Genomic DNA, 14,614 nt, shown 5'->3' with positions numbered 1-14,614 from the left:
ACTTACATCATCAACTCTCCTGGTTCTCAGGCCTCTATATTCAGACTGAATAGTACCACTGGCTTTCCTAGTTCTCTGGGTACAGATGGCATATCATGGAACTTCCTGGCCTCCATAATCACATGAGCCAATTTCTATAATAAATCTCCTCTTCTCTCTCTCTCTCTCTCTCTCTCTCTCTCTCTCTCTTTTCCAGATTAGGTTTCTCTGGAGAACCTTAACATAGAATCTATAAACTGTTATACCAGAAAAAGAGGGGAAATGGGAGAGTCTAGTCCCTGCTTTACTAATGATGTACTTCTCCCCATTATAATTTCATTCCCATTCTTCACTTCCTACCACCTTCCCAGTCCCATACAGGCTACAGAGATATTTCCATTCCTTCTCTTCTAACTAGGATTCCCTGACCAACCCACTCTTTGGACAGGTAAACATGGGATATCTACTGCTATCTCAAGGACTCCTCTGTGTGTTTTTCAACTTTCATGGTGATCGCCTTCTGATAGTCTGTGAGTTCCTTGGGACCGGGGCACAAGACTTATTTCTCTCCAAAGACTCCTACTTAGCACAGAGCCTGACCAGAGCAGATACTCAGCAAAGGTGGAAAGGAAAGAAAAAGGGAAGAAAGAAGGCAGATTTTAGCAGGAAAGAGGGTATAATAAAAAGTTCATGTGAAAGGACAAGGAGAGTATGACTAGCTGTCCTGCACAGCCTCTACAAGAGCTCAGCTCTCAGAACCCACCCCCTACCCAGCAAGCACAGCCAGGGCAGATGGACCCTGGAGCTTTCATGAGAACAGGTGTGGCTGGCTAGGTGAGGAGAGCTAACCCAGGGAAGCTGGCTAGGACCTGGGGAGCCAGAGGGTGGCAAGATTCCCAGCCTGAGTGCTACAAATAGATTTTAGCAAAATGAGGTCAATTGTTAATACAATCAGGCCTTAGGCAAGGGAGGAGGATATAAACAAATGAGATGCTATCATGTTAAGAGATTCAAGAGTAATCAGGTGAGAATTTTTAGGGTACAGTTAGCGCTGAGAAAGTGAGCCTCCAATCATTATTGCTTTCTAGAATCCCCTCTCCTCATCTATTCCCTACACCTTCTCCACTGCCCACAATACCCTGCCCCTGGCAGATAAACCTATCCATCCTTACTGCCAAACTATGTGCTAGGAATTTCTTTTGTCATTTACATAGCCTACTGTGCTAAGGTCTATGATGAACCTATGAGAACATTCTTAGACCCTCTTGTTTTCTGGTTATAGTCCAAAAAGTGCTTTGGCTGACTCACCAGTTCACAGAAGACACTCCATAGTGTTCTTCCCACAACCAAGCTGGGCCAGACTCTTCTCCCATCTCCCCTGTCCTATAGCTCTGTAGAGGCCCAGCCTCCTTCTGTAAAACTTCTAGCATATATTTCCTGACACCTACTTATTGCTGGGCCATATGCTGAGTTATGACAACAGATGAACAAAGCTGTTTCTACCCTCAAGGACTTCCCAGTTTAAAGGGTAACAGGAAAACAGATTATTTCTAAAAAGGGGGAGTGGGGAGTACAAAGGGCTATAGGATCCCAGAAGAAAATAAGAGGGAGGGTTGAACATGCCTGGGAAGAGTCTAGAAGGGCATTCTGGAGAAGGCTTGAAACGTGCATTGAAAAAAAGAAAAAGAGGGTAAGGATAGGGCTGACAGAGAAGAAAACAAGCTTTGCTGGAGAGGAGCCACTCCTGCTTCCAGGAGCCTTCTCCCCATTATCTGAGCTGCTGAAGAAGGAAGACAAGGTGTAGGCTTGCTGTCTTCTCCACAACCCACCCCCCTCTCACCCCAACAACTGCTCTGCAGGCCTCTCTCTACAGTCTTCTCAATATCCCTGCTGAAAGCTCAAAGGCAGCTCTAGCCCCTAGCCCAGGATTAACCACAGTAGGCACAAGCTAAAAACCGTAGTGACCATTTATTTATTTAGGGGAAATTAGGACATAGGGAACCTGAGGAATGTACCCAACGTCACAAAACCATTGAACGATAGAGCGAGTTTTGATTTCAAATTGAAATTCTATCTTGCTAGCTGTACCAGAAGTGGAGGACAGGACAATGTAATACAGAGAGCAATGAAACAGAAGTCACAAACTGGGTCTGAATGACCTCTAAGAACTCACTTCATCGAGCAGCCCCGGTGGCACAGCCGTTTAGCGCCACCTGCAGCCTAGGGCATGATCCTAGAGATCCTGGATTGAGTCCCATGTCAGGCTCCCTGCATGGAGCCTGCTTCTCCCTCTGCCTGTGTCTCTGCCTCTCTCTCTCTCTCTCTCTCTCTCTCTCTCTCTGTATGTCTCTATGAATAAATAATCTTTAAAAAAATAAAAATAAAAAAATTATTAAAAAAAAGAAAGAACTCACTTCATCTCCTGAGCCTCCATTTCTCTGAGAAATTACCTGCAGAGGAGGAAAAGCCCCCTCAATGAATGAGCAGATGCCTCCACTGCAAGCTGCCTTGGGACTTAGCGTGTCAGAGCACACCTAACACCTGCCCCTGGCACTGTTAGGAGAGCCCCAGATAGATACGCAAGCCTAGAGCCAACTCTGCCGGTGGAGAAGACCGTAAAAGGCCAGGTGCTGCTCTGCAGTTCTGGTGGGAGGGCTGAGATGCCTTTGACTGTCAGAAAATAGGCCCTGAGGCGCTCCATTGCCTAGCCAGTCTGATCCTTCTTCCCCATCCCCAAGTTCTGAGGCTGCTGTGGACAGATGGACCCTGATCACTCAGCAGTGATCTGTAGCCTTCCTGGCTACAGCACAACAAACTTTTGATCTGAGATTTCTCAAGCTTTGACTGATGGCAGATTTTCACTAAGGCTGGGCAAGGTAGTCATGGCTGGCAGCTAGCTGAACCTGGTCCAGGTTCTCTGGGGTGTTTATCTACTACCTGCCTTCTGGTGAGCCCAAAGAACCACAGGCTCAAGAACTCATCCTAGGTGTGGAATCAGGTCTGCAGCACCGGCCATCACTCTAAGTCCTGCATGCGTGTTGGGCAGGGAACAGCAGTGAAGTAGGGATTTTAGCCCATGCTCAGCTGGGAAAACAGAGCTGGAGGGACATAGATCAAGGGATTCTTTGCAGTTACCCACCACACTGGGCTCCATCCTTGTAGAAGTCTCCTGGCAAAGAGCTTCCTAGTATTTTCCTCAGATTCCATCTGGCAATTTTCAAAAATTTTCTTTAACAAGCCATCAGGAAAATAGAAAAATAGTATTTGCCATCAGAACAGGTGTGGGATTCCAAAACCTTCACCCCCAGGAGTACACTGAACTCTATCAGTGAATGAGGGAGCCAGTAAGAGCCTTAATGACCAAGCCCATCTTACAAATAAGGAAACCTAAAGCTAGGTAGAACTGAATTGCCAAAGGTTACTCAATAAGGCAAGGGCCAAGCACCGATTCCTAAAAGTACAGATTACAGACAGCAGAAGGAACAGGCTTCTTGTTTTTTATCCTTTTACCAGGACCCTTATCAATCAAAGGGTTTCCTTTCAAAACCTAGGGAATGTTCACCTGAAATGAATCAAAGATCCTTAGCTCAATTGTTTCATTATACAGATCAAAAAACACATCCTGAGAAAAGTGACCTATCCAAGGTCACACAGTGAGTGGAAATTTGGAAGAGACCCAGGTACTTTACTTTCCTAAATTTTATAAGTTCTCTAAATGGAAGTCTAAGAGTTACAAAAACTCAAGCTCCACATGTTTTATTATTATTAAGATATAATTCATCTACCCTAAAATTCACTCTCTTTAAAATGTACAATTTAGGGGTAGCTAAATCATCTGAGTGACTCAGATGATTAAGCACCCGACTCCTGGTTTCACTCAGGTCATGATCTCAAGGTCCTGGGATCAAGCCCAGGTTTGAGCTCCACACTCAGCATGGAGTCTGCTTGAGATTCTGTATGTCCCTCTGCCCCTCCCCCAACTCATGCATTCTCTCTAAAAATAAAAAATCTTTGAAGAAAATAAAAATTGGTGCATCCAGGTGGCTCAGCTGATTAAGCGTCTGCCTTCAGCTCCAGCCATGATCCTGGGGTACTGGGACTGAGCCCTGCTTTGGGCTCCCTGCTCAGCGGGGAGTGTGATTTTCCCTCTCCCTTTGCCTACTGCCCACCCCCTACCCCACCCCACCCCTGCTTGTGATTGCACTCTCTCTCAAATAAATAAATCTAATTAAAAATAAAATGTACAATTTAGTGGTTTTATATTTACAAGGTTGTGCAACCAGCAGCACGATTTTAAAACATTATCATTACCCCAAAACAAAATCCTATACCCACTAGCAGTCACTCCCCATTTCTCACTTTCTCCAGGCTCTGCCAGCCACCAATCTGTATTCTATCTTTATGGATGTATCTATTCTGGATACTTCATATAAATGGAATCACACAATAGGTAACCTTTTATGTCACTCAGCACACTCTCCAGGTTCTGTAGCATGTATTAGAACTTCATTCCTTTCTGTGGCTGGATAATGGTCCACTATATTTATATATTCACATTTATTTAGTCATTTGTCCACCTATGGACATTTTGGTTATCTCCACCTTTTGACTACAGTGAACGGTGCTGCTATGAATATGTGTACATGTACTTGTTTGAATGCTTGTTTTCAATTCCTTGGGCATACTCCTAGGCCTGGAATTCCTGGGTTATATGGTTACTCTATATGGTAACTTTTTGAGGAACAATCACACTGTTTTCCACAGTAGCTGAATCATCTTACATTATCATTATCATTAGAAACATATGAGGATTCTAATCTGTCCACACCCTTGTCAATACTGGTTATTTTCCATTTTTTGTTGCTTTGTTTTTGTTTTTAAGGTACCTAACCTAGTGGGTGTGAAGTGTCTTCTTAGCTCTAGTACCTCTGTTCGGCCTATCTCAGAAACATTGTTCTCAGCTGACCAGCAGTCAGCTGACCTCTGACTTCCCATAAGTAAGGTCACATATAATCTACAGGATATTTGAAAGGAGCCTAGGAGAAAATACCCCTCCCCATCCTGGTATGAGTCTAACCTACTACATTAGGGCCCCTCTTGCTGACTCTGACGCCCTGGGCCCATCGCTCTGCACCTAGGATTCTGTCTCCCATGTTTTCCAACCCTGGCTGATCTTTCCGGTAGAATCATTGCCTATTTTAACCTACAGTTTCTAATGCACCCTTTCAGATATGATAAATCCTATTTTAATACAGATAACAGTCTGATAGTATGTCTCAGAAGACTTTCAGGCTGCTAAAGGCCTCCTCTTCCTGGCAGGCAAAAGAATAGAGCCTCTGCAGAAGTAGACGAGCTTTGACTGCTGGGTTTGATTCTTCTGATGCACGTGTTCTTGCTGGTGTATACAAAGAGAGGGGCGTAAGCTGTTCATAGGAACAGTCTGATAAAGCTCCTTTCCATCTTTTAAAACTCAGCTCAAGAATGATCTTCTCCATAAAGCTTGCTGGACTCTGAAAATTCATCCCTACTTGGGTGCTCCCAGATGAACTCTGTTAAGACTTCCATGATAGCTAGGACACTGTATTTGTTGGTCATTTACTCTATTGTTGACAGGCCTATCTCCATTTAAATGGAACTTCATGGGATCCCTGGGTGGCGCAGCGGTTTGGCGCCTGCCTTTGTCCCAGGATCGAATCCCACATCAGGCTCCCGGTGCATGGAGCCTGCTTCTCCCTCTGCCTATGTCTCTGCCTCACTCTCTCTCTCTCTCTCTCTCTGTGACTATCATAAATAAATAAAAATTTAAAAAAAATTTAAAAAAATATATAATAAATGGAACTTCATGAGAGCAAGGACCCTGTCATTCATATGGGTATACAGTAGTAGCTCAATAAATGTTAGTGAATGAAAGGCCTTTGCTCAGTACAGACAGTGAGCCTCATATAAAGGCTAGAGGCATTCATTGTGTCCTTTATTCAAAATTTGTAAATGAATGGTAAGCAAAAATGTGTCCTAAGACCAAAAAGAAAGAAATAAAAACAAGCAAGCAAGAGAAGAGAAAAGAAAAAGAAAAAGAGTCTTCTCCCATGTTGCTTTGTTTCACATTTTCAAAAGATACAGACCTTCTAGAAAAGGCAAAACTATGGGAAAGGAAAAAAGACCAGTGGATGTCAGGAGTTGAGGAGTAGGGAGGGATACATAAGTAGGACACAGAGGATCTAGAGGGCAGGGAAACAGTCCTATATGATACTGTAATGTTGGTGGATACATGTCATTATACATTTGTACAAACCCACAGACTGCAACACCAACAGTCAACTCCAATGTAAACTGTGGACTCTGAGTGATGATGATGTGTCAGTGTTCATTAATTATTGCAAATGTACCACTCTGATGGGGGCTGCTAACCATGGGGAAGGCTATGCATGTATGGGGGCAAGGGCATATATTAAAAAAAAATTGTGTATCTTCACTCAATTTTATGCAAACCTAGAAATATTCTTAAAGTTTATTAAAATTAGAAAAAAAAAAAGTACAGGTCCATCTACTTCTATTGAGACATCAGCTTGGGCACGTGCCAAGTCAAATGCATGGATGGGAAAATGTTCTACAGCCTCTGATCTTGCTGCCAGCTGCTTCTCTGGACTAGTTCTTGGTTCTATAACATTCTGCTGCTGGCATCCTCAACCAATGCCAGTGGCTCCCAACGGGCAGGAAGTGGGCCCAAAGAGCCTGCTTGGTGAAGGCTAATTTTCTAAGAAATCTTACCACTTTTGTTCCCCCTGAGTTCACTTAGAATAAGAGAAAGGATGGCAGGGTTGGCCATTCCCACCTTGGAGATCTCCAGGAATTAAACTACTCTCAAGTAACCCCTGGTGGAAAAAATTACTCCTTCCTTAGGCCTGAGTGTGTCTCTATGATTCCATGGAAGCCCACTCAGTCCTCTCTCTTGACTATCCAAGAACACAAGAATATTCAGCATCAGTTTATACGCTCTGCATGTCCACAGTAAAAGCAAAGAACAGCTAAATGGCATTCAGACCCTATGGGTTACCTGTTATCCCTGAGCATACCATTCATATTTTAGCCTTTGTATTCTTGCTCCCATTCTTTCTTCCACCTAAAATGTTCTCGCCTGCCTCCTGCATGGAATAAAGCCCTACCTATCCTTTTTTTTTTTTTTTTTTTAATTTATGATAGTCACACAGAGAGAGAGAGGCAGAGACATAGGCAGAGGGAGAAGCAGGCTCCATGCACTGGGAGCCCGACGTGGGATTCGATCCCGGGTCTCCAGGATCGCGCCCTGGGCCAAAGGCAGGCGCCAAACTGCTGCGCCACCCAGGGATCCCAAGCCCTACCTATCCTTATAGGCAGAGGTCACATGCCCCCTCTTCCATAGGATACCTTCCCTAATCCTCCCTCTGGACCTCAGAAGCAGTGTGTACCCCTCTGGAACATTCACTGTATCCCTTCAGGGCAGAATAGATCTTCATCCAGATCTTCCTATAGGGTCCAGCATAGCACTGGCACAAAGCAGGTATTTTCTTAATGTATCTAATGAATGGACCGTGATATCTGGCTGGATTAAAATATAAAACTATTTGAAATCTCTGATTTTCATTTCTCAGTGGAAAGAGTGGAGATGTTGCCTTGCAGGTATGCCTAGGTGACCCAGGCCCTCGACCTAGCCACCCCAACAGCCTTAGGTTCCATGGCACATCAGCAGCCCTTCTCTCCACAGGACTCACAGAGAGGAGGCCCGAACAGCACTGTGTCCAGGGCCTTCAGCTGCAGCTTCTGCCGATGGCTCCGGTCTGTCATCTTCAGCACAGTCCCTGTCATGGTGGTGTTGGTCACAGCAAGCCTGTTGAAGCAAAGAGTAGGGACTCAAGTTTCCCACCAGTGAAACCAGGTAGGAGATACTGGTAGGATTACCCACCTCCCCCCCAGAACACTTCCATGACTTCTAGCTCTTGGTGATAGCTCCCCTCTGTGCTCTACAACACAGAGTCTATACCAGCGGTTTTCACCACGGAGTAAGGAAGGACACATCACATTTACCGAGAATATGTTCACCCTTATCATCATCATACATCATCTCCTCAGAACCCTACTCTCTGAGGATTATCCCTCTGTGACCATTCCCACACCCAAGTGTAAATTTTCTGTTGTGTTTCTCCTGCAAGGGATTATCCACCATATACCTGTCCCCACACTCTCACCATTTGTAAATGCATTCCCCTGCCCAACCCAGGTCAAAACATCATGCCACATGACCCAATGATTCTGAGGGCCTCAATTCCTAAACCACTGCCATTAAGTATAAACCTACCGATGACAAACACTGCATTAGTCTTGTTACCTTGTATTTGAGTGCAATTTACTCCCAGATTATTGTAATTTTTTATGACCTTCAACATACTATTCATGATAACTCTAATAAGAGAGGACTTGTAAACAAGAAAATAACCCAGGAAAAACTGGACTTTGTTTTTTTCCACTAGAACACAGTGGGTATAGGAGGAGATGGGTGTAAGATATGAAAGGTTATCAATCCACTGGTCTGGGTCCCATACATGAGCATTTACCATTATCCTACTCCATAAAGTTAGTGCTCTTTGCTGATGCATAGCTTTGTCTCCTTGGGTAGAAAAGAGGCTTCTGACATAGTGGTGTGCGATTTATACTCCTGCCTGGGCATGCAGGAGCAGCTACTTCCTTCTCTAGCCCTAGGAAGCAACGAAGCCTACCTAATTTAAGAGAAGCAGTGAGACACTGTGATGGGGGATAAGGGGCAGGAGAGCTAACTTCTGGTCCCAAATGAGTCAGCAACTCACTTGTCTGATCTCTCCTCTAGGGCCGCATTTTCCTTCTGTGTAAATTTATGTAAAATCAGACACTTCCTACAAGCCTGAGAGTCCTTGGGGTTCCTCTTTAGAGAGAACATTTCTACCAGGTGTACTGGCCTTCATCTAACTGATCAAAATAAGTGTCATCTTTTCCACAGTCCATTCATCAAAGAAAACTATGAACTGGAATATTATCTATTTCTGAGCAATGAGAGAAATGAGAAAGGAGCTAACATTTACTAAGCAACACCTGTGTATCTTGCACTGTTCTGACACTTCACATACAAAACCTCATTTAGTCCTCTGACTTTAAGAACACAGTTCTCTCATTAGCTTCTTCAGAGATTAAAAAAAAAAAAAAAAACTGAGACTTAGGGGCACTGGGTGGCTCAGTGGTTGACCGTCTGCCTTTGGCTCAGGTTGTGATCCCAGGGTCCTGGGATCGAGTCCCATATCAGGCTCCCTACAGGGAGCCTGCCTCTCTTTGCCTGTATCTCTGCCTTTCTCTGTGCATCTCTCATGAATAAAATAAATAAATTCTTTTTAAAGAAAGAAAACTGAGACTTAGAGTTGAGTAATTTGCCCAAAGTCACACAGCAAGTAAGCGGCAAAGGCAGGAAATGAATTCAGATCTTCCAGATTCTTCCCATTATACCATGCTGCCTAGTGGTGGGCTGAGAACCATTGCCACTTCATCTCACACTCCATGCACTGAAGGCTCCTGCTGCCACTAAGGTGCCACAGCATGGCTTCCTCTACCCTTCTGCCTGGCCTGGCTGGGTCTGGCCTTGGATCTAATCCTAGCTACAAGAAGGCTAAGTGAGCCCATGACCTGATAACTGACTTCTTATCCTATGTTTTAAGTTTTAATCTAAGCCAGAGCTATCCCTTAAGATGGAAGTGGCCAGGAATCCACAAGGCAATACTGCTATTTCCATGGGTAATGAGAAAGAAACCTAAATCCTGGAGCTTCATGGTCAGTCATCTATTTAATTACCTGTCTCTTTCATTAAACATGGAATTCCTCAAGGTAGCTGGAGTCTAATGCATTTCTTTGTCCTCAAGGCACAGGACAGAACCCTGCCCTGGAATAGGTGACTGGCAAAGTTTTGTTAAAGAGAACTACCCTGAATACTTCCAGGAAGCTTATCTTCAACTACATGGGGCATGAGGAAGATACAGTGGAAAAATCAGGGCACTTAGTACGAGGTAGATCTGGGATCAAATCCCAGCTCTGCCACTTACCATTTGGATAAGTCAAAATATCTGAAGTTCAGTTTGCTCACCCAAAAGGTGGGGTAGTTAATTCCTTCCTCCCAGAATTGTGAGAAAGGATTCTATAAGAAGATGTACCAACATCAAGATTATTACTCTCTCCAGAATAGGGAGAAGCTGTGAAGAGAAGGCTGCAAGCAGCAGAGGAGGGAAGAGCCAGCAACTAGGCCTGGACAGCAGTGTCCGGTAACTCAGGGGCTGGAGGCTGCAATGTGTGAGCATTCCAACAGCTCCACCTTTCCCCTTTCCCCTTTGCTGAAGCTCACAACCAGATGCACCTACGCAGTAAGATGACAGATTATACATAATCAGCACTTACCAGACAGTGAGCCCTTTGAGGGCAAGGGCAGGCTGTTGTCATCTTTATCCCCAGCACCCAGCACAAGTGCTTGGCACAGAGCAGGTACCCAGTAAATATTTGTCAAATGAATAAGTAAATGGATTAATGACTGAATGACACATGGCACTAGTTTGACATAACAAGAAGCCCACGCAGTCCTCTATCCCTTCCCCTCTCCCACCGCAGGCCCTGGCATACTGTGCCTGTGAAGGAGGCAGAGTCAGGGCACCACAGCCCTTGAAAGAGTCACTCCAGAGAGGAGGCTGGGGCCGAGGGAGTCAGACCCACCTCATACCACTTCTTTAGAGCAGATATACTGCATGTGGATAATTCAGGGGAGGCTAACAGAGCCCTGAGGCTCCTGGGCAATAGAAGAGGCAGCTGCTGGGGGAACAGCAAAGAAGAAAGGCTTTGAAGTCTACCCAGATCGAGGTTCAAATCAGTTTTGCTTCTAACCAGCCAACTTGGAAAAGTTACTTAGCTGTTTCTGCCATCTATATTCAATAATACCTACCTTACAGGATTGATGTAAGAATTAAATGGGATACTGCATACAAAATGTTGAATATGAGTGCCTGCCATGTACTAAGCATTCGATAAATGACAGCTATTAGTACTATTCCCAGGCTCAACAGAAATACTAAATAAGAGAATGGATGTCAAGTGACAGTCATGCTTTATAGCAAGTGCACAACAGATGTGAGAAGAGTAGAAGTCTACAGATTGTCCTGAAAGTAGAACCTCACTTAACTGACCAGAGCAACCTGAAAGTAGGCTAACCCCAGCCTATTCCCTGCCCCCCTCCCCAAGTGAGAGAATCCAGTCTCCTCCTGACCTTGGCATGGCATGGCCACTGAGCTGCAGCTTCCGGAAGGTCTCCTCATATTGAGGCAGCTCCACATACGTGATCAGCCACTGCACCACCTCATCCACGGTCCAATTGTACACTGTGGGAAGAGACAAGCAAAGCCTTGACTCCAGAATGCAAGCACTACTGCAATTTACCATCATAGTCACATTGGCCTTCTCATTGCCTACCTACTTATGTGTTTACCATCTCCCTCTCTCACAAAATCCTAAGTATGAAAGGAGTACATATTGTACTTTTTATTTGGCCTATAGGGGATGGACTTGCTCTTCCACTATTCCAGTATTTGGGATGAAATAATCCTGAACTATAATATAATAGTGATAATAGGGATGCCTGGGTGGCTCAGCGGTTAAGCATCTGCCTCCAACTCAGAGCGTGATCCTGGAGTCCTGGGATCGAGTCCCACATTGAGCTCCCTGCATGGAGCCGGATTCTCCCTCTGCCTATGTCTCTGCCTTTCTCTCTGTGTCTCTCATGAATAAATAATATCTTTAAAAAAAATAAAGAAATGTTTAATAGCGATAATAATAAATACCATCCTTTACATGGCACTTACTATATAATAGGTACTGTTCTAGGCACCTCATATATATTAACTCATTAATCTTCCTAACTACCAAGTGAAAGATAGGCCCCATTTCATCCGTATTTTACAGATGAAGAAATTGAGGCACAAAAATATTATATAACTTCTCCGGGGATCCCTGGGTGGCGCAGCGGTTTAGCGCCTGCCTTTGGCCCAGGGCACAATCCTGGAGACCCAGGATCGAATCCCACGTCAGGCTCCTGGTGCATGAAGCCTGCTTCTCCCTCTGCCTATGTCTCTGCCTCTCTCTCTCACTGTGTGCCTATCATAAATAAATAAAATTAAAAAAAAAAAAAAATTCTCCGAAGCCGCCCAGCTAGGAATTGGTAAAGCAAATGTCTGGACGCAAGCAGTGTGGCTCCATACCCTTGCTCTAAACCATTATATACTCTTGTGAACTCTCTCTCTCACTCTCTCTCTCTCTCTCTCTTTCTCTATTTGATTGATGGATGGATGGATGGATGGATGGATGGATGAGTGACATTCAGGATATGTGTATTAGATGACACCCACTCATACCAGCATGCTGAACTTAAAAAGCCCGGGAACAACGGAGTGTCAGCAAAGGATACCATTTTATTGGATTTGAAACTTGCTTTTATTTAATGTATAAATCCATTTTTGTTTATATTTGTATACAAATTTTATATAGCAACTTAAACCTCATTTTATGTTTATACACATTTAAATAATTATTATAATAAGAACAATTCAAGTCAGCATCATAGGTCCAAGATAAATTATTTCCCTTAAAAGGAATTTGTACATTCCTCAAGTTTGAAAACCACTGCTGTGAGTAGCAAGAAGCCAAAAAGTTCTGGAGCAGAATGAGATGGTGAGATATGTCACTCTCCTCTCTTAAGGTCCATGTCTTTTCCAAAAACTGCCTTTCATCCGAATGCTGTCCAATTTCCTCTAAAAGTCAGACAACATTGAAGACATGGACTATGTCCTATTCATTGTTACCCAGCCCACTATCTCTAAATAGAGCCACTCTGAGGTGTCTGTATGGCTCATTTGGTTAGGCGTCCAACTCTTGATTTCGGCTCAGGTCATGTTCTCAGGGTTCTGAGATCAAGCCCCATGTCACCGGGCTCTGTCGGCCATTGGGAGTTTGCTTGAAGATTCTCACTTTCTCTTTCCTCTGCTCCTCCCCCTCTCCCCTGCACTCTCTTTCTCTCTCTCTAAAATAAACCAATCAATCTTTTGAAAAAATACAATAAAACAGAGCTTCTTATATAGTAGTATCCATAAGAATTTACTCAAAGAATAACTACCCCCACATGAAGAGCTCCAGAAACGTTCTGATTGGGGGCTCCCAAACAAACAACAATCTCCTTAAACAAAGACATTCCTTCAATAAGCACACCTCAGATGTTGGGCTGTTTCTGCCCCTCTCACATAGGCTGAAGAAGTTGGAAGGCTGGACCCACCCCTTCATTCTCCTACTCCCCCTACAGTGAGGCCCAGCAAGGGGTGCAAAGCAGGCACTCAACTCGGACATCCTGCGTGAAACAAGGTCGAAGGTAAATATGCTCCAATCTCATAATGTCCAAGAGGCTACCAGAGCTCAAGAGGGAAGTTCTGAAGCTGGGAGACTTCGCAGGTGCCTTAAACTATCTGCAGAGACACACAGGAGGGTGAAGGGGAAGGGGTCTGGGGAGGAAGTGAGGCAGATCTAGTGTACTTAGACTGCATCCCAGAAGACAAGATCCCAGAGGCTTAGACATTGCTTGGTTAAATTTCTAATTCCCAGACTAGAAAATACTGAAAGAAGAGAGAAATTAATTTCCAACAGCTATGTTCAAATCCTAGGGTTTGGGGAAGGAGGCATGATAGAGCAGGGTTAGAAAAGTAGGACATGTTAACCTTTTATTCCGGAGAAGAAACATATATGCCTTTGTACACATTCGTAGGCTCATTTACCACACTCCGGAATGTCAGGTAATGAAGGTGTAGTAGAGTGACACACAGATAGGATGCAGACAGACAAGTACTAGCCTGTGAAGTGTGGACAACAACACGCTCCCGCCACCGCTGCCAAGGGCACTCAGCCGCCTCTGAGTACAAAGGGGCCTTTCTGCTTGGCATGCAGAGTGGAAAGAAGGCCACTTTTTTGTTGCTAGAAAGGCCTGAGGCTAGCTGTGCTACAAGGGCCTTCTGTCTACTGGGGGGATGCTTTGATAGAAGCCTGAGCATAGACTGCCTGGTATGCAGGATACCCTCTAGTTGTACCGCCACTCCACTGCAGAGGGACAGGCAGGAGGCATTCTAGGCCAGGCTTTCTCAGCTGGCACCACTGACACTTTGGACAGGATGATTATTGTGGGGGCTGTCCTCTGCAGCAGAGGGTATGTTATACAAAATCCCCAGCATCTACCCACTAGATGCAGCATGCTGCCATTCATGACAGTCAAAAATGTCTCCAGGTACTGCCAAATGTTCCCTAGGGGACAAGACTACCCCCACCCCACCCCACAGCTGAGAACCACTGCTCTATGCACTACATTAAGTGAGACAAGAAGGTAAGGGGGCTCCTGCATCCCAAGGAGGATAGACTTTGAACATAGCCCTTACAGGGCTAAGCTTTTGGGAAAAGGACAATGGCTTCAGCATGTCAGGATATATCTCAAGGTAGTTGTTGTTTTATGTGTGTGTGTATGTGTGTGTGTGTGAGAGAGAGAGAGAGAGATGGACAGAGACAGCGCGCACGC

General features: G+C 44.6%; 1 protein-coding gene across 5 annotated transcripts in view; it reads right to left on the bottom strand.

Annotated features, from left to right (window-relative positions):
- Nucleotides 1–14,614, bottom strand: part of STIM1 (stromal interaction molecule 1) — a 198,696-nt gene that overhangs the window by 27,398 nt on the left and 156,684 nt on the right. For all 5 annotated transcript variants that reach the window (XM_025459202.3, XM_035704012.2, XM_025459201.3 and 2 more), the window contains exons 4-5: nucleotides 11,279–11,390; nucleotides 7,728–7,843 (exon numbers count right to left, since the gene is read on the bottom strand). In XM_025459202.3, coding sequence (XP_025314987.1) covers nucleotides 7,728–7,843; nucleotides 11,279–11,390 — 228 coding nt within the window. The remainder of the gene's footprint in view (nucleotides 1–7,727; nucleotides 7,844–11,278; nucleotides 11,391–14,614) is intronic.

This window comes from Canis lupus, chromosome 21 (genome assembly GCF_003254725.2).
Source record: "Canis lupus dingo isolate Sandy chromosome 21, ASM325472v2, whole genome shotgun sequence".
NCBI lineage: Eukaryota > Metazoa > Chordata > Mammalia > Carnivora > Canidae > Canis > Canis lupus.
The sequence above is the reverse complement of the archived record's forward strand: the minus strand, read 5'-3'. Positions and strand labels throughout refer to the sequence as shown.